At 38.7% G+C, this 8,153-nt stretch overlaps 1 protein-coding gene across 1 annotated transcript; it reads left to right on the forward strand.

The window, feature by feature from the left end:
* The first annotated feature begins 5,524 nt into the window (after positions 1-5,524).
* On the forward strand, positions 5,525-5,881 carry LOC142168885 (uncharacterized). The gene has a single exon (XM_075230054.1). It carries the CDS (start codon positions 5,525-5,527, stop codon positions 5,879-5,881), a length of 357 nt encoding a protein of 118 aa, XP_075086155.1.
* The last annotated feature ends 2,272 nt before the right edge of the window (positions 5,882-8,153 follow it).

Below are 8,153 nucleotides of genomic sequence, written 5' to 3' on the forward strand. Positions count from 1 at the left end.
TTGTTCAAATGCTTATAGTCCACACACATTCTAAGTTTGTTCCCTTTTTTAGGGACTACAACTACGTTGGCTAACCATTCGGGATATTTCACCTCCCGAATGGACCCTACTTTGAGAAGTTTGGTTACCTCGTCCTTTATGAGTGTGTGCTTTCCCTCGGACTGGGGTCTTCTCTTTTGCTTCACCGGTATGAACCTGGGATCCAAACCTAGCCTATGCGTCGTTATGTCCGGCGGGATCCCTGTTATATCTAAATGGGACCAGGAAAAACAATCGATGTTATCGATAAGCAATTGAACGAGTTTCTTCCTGAGTTCGGGGCTCAACCCTGTTCCCAAGTATACTTTTCTCTCGGGCCAGTGCTCGATTAATGTGATTTGCTCTAGTTCCTCGATTGTTGATTTGGTGGCGTCGGAGTCCTCGGGAATCACGAAAGATCGAGGGACCCTTTGATCATCATCCTCTTCGATTTTCTGGTTGTCTGGCTGGGTCGAAGTCGATATCTGTGATTGTTATTTGGTGTCCCGTTCTCCTTCCGAGCCCGATCCTTTTATCGGCGAAGGTGAGGACATTGGTTTAGCTTCCTCGACGGCAAACATTTCCTTTGTGGGCCTGGTGTAGGGTCGAAGGTACAGCTCTCATGTTGTGGATCCATGGCCTTCCGAAAAGGGCGTTGTATCTCATATCGCCTTCGATCACGTGAAACTTTGTATCCTAGATAGTTTCGGCCACATTTATTGGTAGGATTATTTCGCCTTTGGTGGTTTCACATGCCATATTGAACCCGTTTAGAACCAGAGTTGCGGTTATGATCTGATCCTGTAGGCCAAGCTGCTCTACTACCTTCAATCGGATGATGTTGGAGGAGCTACCTGGATCGATTAACACACGCTTAATTTTAGTTTTATTCATGAGTACGGATATTAACAGTGCATCGTTATGAGGTTGGATGACCCCTTCTGCATCTTCATCATCAAAGGACAAAGTCCCCATGGGTACGTAATCTTGAGTCTGAGATCGCTTTTCCCTCACAATCGATGTTTTAGTGCGTTTAAGCACTGGTCCCTGAGGGGTATCGATGTCACCGATGATCATGTGGATGACGTGTTGCGGTTCTTCTTGCTCATTTTGCTTGCTAAAATCCTTGTTTTTAAAATGGTTCTTAGCCCTATCACTCAGAAATTACCGAAGGTGCCCTTTGTTAAATAAGTGGGCTATTTTCTCTCTTAGTTGCTTGCAATCTTCCGTTCTGTGGCCATGGGTACCATGATATTCGCACGTTTGATTGGGATTTCTTCGAGCAGGATCGGTCTGCATAGGTCGAGGCCATTTAGTGTCTTTGATGTGTCCGATGGCCGACACGATAGCGGATACACCAACGCTGAAGTTATATTCTGATAATCGAGGTGCTTCTATAGAATCGACATATTTATCGAAGCCGCTCTTACTCATAAGTCCCCGAGAATTTTGCCCTCGATCAATCCTTCGATTGTTCCGAACTGCATTAGATGCTGAATCGTTGTTCACCCGATCTGCGACATACGGTCGATATCGGTCTCTGTTTGACCTTTATTCTCCGTCGATCTCCTTTTGGTTTTTAGTAACTGTCCTGTTCTAATGCACGGGTCCATACGGAGCTCCCAACTGATCATCCTCGACCCTAATTTTCAATTGGTATCGGTTGTGTACATTTGCCCAAGTTATCGCTGGATACTCGATCAAATTTTATTTCAGCTGATGTGATGCTGTCGAGCTTAGCTCGTTCAACCCTTGGGTGAAAGCTTGTACGGCCCAATCGTCTGTGACCGGTGGTAATTCCATGCGTTCCATTTGAAATCGGGATACGAATTCCCTCAGCATTTCATTCTCCCTTTGCTTTACTTTGAAGAGGTCTGATTTCCTTGTCGCAACCTTTATGGCACCAGCATGTGCCTTTATGAACGAATCTGCTAACATGGCAAAAGAATCTATGGAATTCGGTGGTAAATTGTGATACCAGATCATCGCTCCCTTCGAGAGGGTCTCCCCGAACCTTTTCAACAATACGGATTCGATCTCATCGTCCTCAAAATCGTTGCCTTTGATGGCACATGTGTAATAGGTGACATGTTCATTAGGATCGGTCGTACCGTTATATTTGGGTATTTCGGGCATACGGAATTTTTTGGGGATTGGTTTCGGCGCCGCACTCGACGGAAAAGGCTTTTGTATGGATTTTTTTCGAATCAAGCCCCTTTATCATTGGTGGAGCCCCAGGGATTTGATCGACCCTGGCATTGTATGTTTCCACTCTCTTGTCGTTGGCTTCGACTCGTTTTGTGAGTTCCTCGAGCAATTTAGTAATTCCAAGAGTAGTCCCCGATTCTTGCTCGTTTGATTTCACTATGGCGGGCTCTGTTCTGGGGGTGACTTCTCGAAGTGGATTGGAATCCGGCCTGCTTTGTGCGCGAGTTTGGCTCTATAACTGAGTTATCTCTACTTGTTGGGCTTGTAGCATCTCGAAGATCATACGTAAGCTGGCCCCGATTTCCCCTGTGTTTTGGGTGTCTCGGGCTACAGATCGAGTACCGCCCTGAATGCTTCTTTCCGGTTCGGAACGCTGATTTGCCTCCAAAGCTATTTGTGAATTGACATCCAATGGTATTTCGGCTCCAATTTTGGGTACTTCGATTCAAGCCTCAGTGCCATCGTTAATTGTCCTTCAGGCCCCGGGTGCCAAGTTGTTGGTTTCATCTTGAAGGCCGGCTTCGTGGTCGATAAGTAAAGCCATTGCTGATTTGAAGTTGTAAGCTGACGTGCACTTTAGATTTGTATCAAACGATCACTGTTACCCTTAGCCCCACGGTGGGCGCCAAACTGTTTACCGAAAAAATCGGATAACGTTAGATTTTGTGTGTGGTTCTAAGGATATGCGATACAATTCGATATAAATCGTGTAGAGAAATAGAGATACGTATATTCTTGACTATGAGAATGTGAATATTGAGCAAAAGAATGAATAAGGTAAAATAAAACAAGCATGAGGAACTATCTTTCAATATGAGAAGTGATCTTTTGTTACAATGCATTCTGCCTTTTAGCTTACAAGGATTCCCCATTTTATAGAAGAGGGTTATTACAAAAAACAATAAAATAAAACATATAGTGGAAGACCTATGATAACCTGTCTCTTCCTTGATTCCTGCCAAGATTCTCTCTCTTGGTGCGGTCGCAACGGCTCTTGTCTGTGAGCTCGATACTGGCTCGAGTTCGTTACTGGGTTGGGCCTTTCGGTCTTGGCTCGAGTCCGACCTTCGAGATGGGCGTCGCGCATTTCCGATCTCCAAGTAGTGCCTTGCAGATCGATTCGGCCACGGGCTAGATAGGGTTATCGAGCCGACCCCTCGATCGACCTTCGGGCTCGAGGCTCGTTAATACCGACTTCGGAGCTCACTCCCGAAAATATAATTCCGACTTTTTAACACTCGAACTCGATCGAACGTAGGAAGGCCGAAATCTATTTCGGCCGTATACAGTACCTCGATATGGATCCCTCTAATCATGATGCATAGATATCTATCAGCGCAACTCGTTTTCTACCCGAACTTTGATAATCAAGAGTATAATATACGGTCAAAAATATCTTTAGGAAAAGATATTTGTGTGCAACTCACTACACAAGTTCCCGATATGAACTTTCAATCGATATGCATATAATTGTTACATCTTTGTGTGCAATCTTTGAACACAGGATATGTGCATCCTTCATTTTAATTTGCCTTTCTTCAGACAAAAAGAAGTCATATCTCTATTCAGTGCCACAATATTCAGGTATGCAACAAAGTAAAGAGTTCCAAGCTGCAGATGTACGTAAGACATACAAAGCGTACATCTTACGAAGAAATTTTAATCTTCAGTCCCTATTGATATTTCTGATGAAGAACACTCATCAATATTTAACTATATGCCTCGGGTTTAAATTTAGGAATGAGAATTTTTTTGATAGGAAACGTTCCATTTAATAAATCTTACTGACACGAATATAAATTAATTTGGACTTCAAAGTAAGTATCGGACACCGAACGAGGATTAAAAAAAAAAAAGTGATAGAAATTATTGCTATTATTTTAACCATTTGTTTGTCGCCTATCAACGAGTCTAACAAAGACAACTATCTAACACCCATCACCGTTGTTGGAGATACATCCAGTATTCAGTAATCGTCATTGCAATCTCAAAAGAGGAAAACACGTTTGTTAGGATCCAATACAAATATTTTTCTAGATTATATTTTTTCTTGAAAATTAGAAAAAGATAACGAAAAATATAAAAAAGGAGAACTAAATTCCAACCTCCTTGTCTGGTGAGTTTTATATTTCCGCTGGTGTCCGGCGTTTACTACTAATTCGGATTCGCATCGCGTAACATTTATTATAGAGAAGCGCTTCTTATTAGAATATTTTTCATTCGCAAGCTCGAACTCAAAATTTCTAATTAAGGATGGAGGCCGGAGGAATCTTACTCATTCCACCATAATCCTTGATATCTTTGTATAATACTATTAGTTACTGTTACGATTATAGTTAGAATTTCTTGATTTCAAACAATTAATGCTACTCTCGCAGAATTTCTATTATTTTATTTATCATAAAATAATTATAGTGTTATGTTTGATTGTATAAGTGCATTTACATAGTTACCTTTTTTATTCTAAAATAAATTTAACAATAAAAATTGATAATACTTTTGTTTAGATAAACTAAATAAACTTTTATTTGTGACAAGTATGTGTGCATATAAGAAGTGGAAGGGTTTTTGATATTTAATATATATATATATATATATATATATATATATATATATATATATATATATATATATATATATATATATATATGTGTGTGTGTGTGTGTGTGTGTGTGTGTGTGTGTGTGTGTGTGTGTGTGTGTGTGTGTGTGTGTGTGTGTGTGTGTGTGTGTGTGTGTGTGTGTGTGTGTGTGTGTGTGTGTGTGTGTGTGTAATATCTACCTACACTTGATTCTTTCGTGTATATATGTATCAACCAAGTGTACACAATACACATTATTGAATAATATCAAAGTCACCACTTTCAGTCATCTCTTCTTCTCTTTGTATCTCTCTGTACTTCATCTTCTTCATTCATCTTCATCTAAGTCTTGAATTACATCATGGTATCAGAGCAATCTAACTCATATCTCTGAGCTTGAAATCGACCATTCAAGATTCATTTTCGAATTACTAATTCTGTGTTCAAATCAAGTTCAAGGAAGAAAATTTTGAAAAAAGAATTGGTTCGATTGCAGAGGAGCAAGTGACTCAAAACTCTGGAAATCAAGGAATTGACTACAATCACCCAATATTCTTGTCACCAGCTGACGTGAATGGAATACAGATCATTTCTTTCCAATTAACAAGTATTGAAAACTATTCAATTTGGCAAAGATCTACTTGAGTTGCTTTATCAGGTAGAAATAAACTAGGTTTGGTTGATGGTATATGAAAGAAAGAAATATTTTCAATTACTATGGGGAATCATTGGGAAAGGGTTAATGTAATAGTATTATCTTGGATTATGAATTCGATAGCTAAAAACCTTCTTGGAGGAATTATGTATGCATCTAGTGCTCAGGCTGTCTGGGATGACTTATCAGAAAGGTTTAATAAATGTGATGGTTCAAGAACATTTAACTTGCATAAGGAAATTACTACTCTAACCCTAGGGACTACTTCTGTGTCAGTCTACTACTCTATACTCAAAGACTTGTTGGAAGAATTTGAAGCTTTGGTATCGGCACCTGGCTGTGATTGTGAAAAATCTAGAGATTTTGTGCTTTATTTGCAAAAATCTGAAGCTATATCAGTTCTTAATGGGGTTAAATGACTCATACAATCAAACAAGAAGTCAAATCTTGATGAGGAGTCCATTGCCAACTGTCAATCAAGCGTATGCTATAATAATTAGTGGTGAGAGTCAAAAGTCTGTAGCATCCAATTCTGGAATTTTGGGGAATAATCAGACCATCACTACAGGCAACTACGAAATTGCCATGTACTCGAGGACTGGTGGAAATCAATATCAGAAGTTCAAAAAGAATTACAACATTCAATGTTAATTCTGCAAATTAAAGGGACACAATAAGGAGAACTACTACAGGATAGTAGGGTATCCCCCTGACTTCAAACATAAAAAGAAAAACAGTGGAAGAAACTATAATGCAAAATGCAGTGAATCTGCTAACTGAGACTCCTAACTCAGCTTGCAATGGGAATGTCAATGCAATGAACATACAAACTCCAAACTCTCAGAATGTTCCAACATTCCAGTATGGTCAAAATACTAATATGAATTACAATAGTTTCACTGATCAAGGTACAGGTTCACAGTCAAACAGTGCACCAGCAGCTCAGCTAGGAAGATGCCTTCACTAAAAACCAGTATGATCAAATTCTGCAGATACTTAACAAAACCATTGCTGATTCAGATGCTCCTGCAGCTAACATAACAGGTACTGATAAGACATTGTTAGCATCAAAAGATAGTCAAAAATGGTATTGATAAGGCATTATTAGTGTCAAAAGACAGTCAAACTTGGATTATGAATACAGGAGCTACTAACCATATGATTTCAGACATTGGTATGCTCAACAAATCAACAATAGTTGAACCTGAAAATCCAAAAAGGATATCATTACCAAATGGAGATACAACCCTGGTTACACATACAGGAACTAGCTCTATATCTGACACAAATATTGTGTCAAATATGTTTTATGTCCCACAGTTTAAATACAATTTATTATCAGTCTCTAAATTGACAAATGAGTTACAGTGCTCAGCTATTTTTTTCCCTGATTTTTATGTGTTTTAGGATCTCTTCACTGGGAGGGTGAAGGACATTAGTAAAGAAGATGATGGCTTATCTCTACTTTTACCTCAAGCGATTCACAACAATAAGAGATTTGCACTTGCTGTAAAAGTAGTTGGGACCTCTGCAGATAACCAATTAGTGGTGGATCTTTGGCATAGAAGATTTGGACATATGTTAACTGCAGTCTTACAAAGAATACTACCTATTAGTGTACAAACTATAAAGAAAAGGATAAACAAATATACTGTTTGTCTATGTGCTAAACAAACAAGATTACAATTTCCTTCAAGTTGTATTCAAAGTTCTAGTTGTTTTGATTTGATTCATGTAGATCTGTGGGGACCATATAGAATACCTAAATTTGATGGCAACAAGTACTTTCTAACTGTAGTAGATGATTACTCCAGAATGACATGGGTATTTTTGATAAAGCAAAACCTTGATGTGTGCTTATCTCTACAATACTTTCTCAGCTATGTTCAAAATCAGTTTGATAAAAGCATCAAGATTATTAGAACTGATAATGGTACAGAATTTTTCAATAGTTTATGTGACCAGTTATTCAAGAACCTAGGCATTATACACCAAAGAACATGTGCCTACACTCCTCAGCAAAATAAAGTAGCTGAAAGAAAGCATAGGCATATCTTAGAAGTCACCAGAGCTATGAGGTTTCAAGCAAATATACCTATCAAATTCTGGGGGCATTGCGTTTTAGCAACAGTCTATTTAATTAATATAATGCCTAGTTCTGTCATTCCCAATATGTCTCCCTATGAAATCCTATACAAAAGGAAGCCATCTTTGAATCATCTTAGAATATTAGGGTGCCTATGCTTTGCTAAGATACTACAAGAATATGGCAAGCTGCCAAGAGCTAAAATGGTTGTGCATATAGGGTACTTAGAAATTCACAAAGGCTACATTTTATATGATATAAGTGGTCATAATTTCTTTGTCAACAGAGGTGTTACATTCAGAGAAGATACATTCAGAGAAGATATATCTCCTTTCAGCAGAAAAAGCATAAACTCACAACCACTATTTCCTACTCAAGATACAGGAATTTTACAAGATAGTTTCTCTGAAATTACATTTGACACAGACCTACACAGTCAATCATACAATATTCCTACATATACTGAGGCTTTAACCAACCAACTTATTCAAGAAGAAGCAAGTTCAGAAATCTCTATACCAGAAAATCATGAAATGCTAACACAAATATCTGAGCCACAATCACCAAACACTCAGCTACCTGAACAATAATTATCAGATAATCAT

The sequence above is a fragment of the Nicotiana tabacum genome, chromosome 14 (genome assembly GCF_000715075.1).
Source record: "Nicotiana tabacum cultivar K326 chromosome 14, ASM71507v2, whole genome shotgun sequence".
NCBI classification, from domain to species: domain Eukaryota; kingdom Viridiplantae; phylum Streptophyta; class Magnoliopsida; order Solanales; family Solanaceae; genus Nicotiana; species Nicotiana tabacum.

Excerpts from the sequence above, each read along its gene's own strand:
- LOC142168885 (XM_075230054.1), top strand. The coding sequence starts at position 5,525 with ATGGGGAATCATTGGGAAAGGGTTAATGTAATAGTATTATCTTGGATT.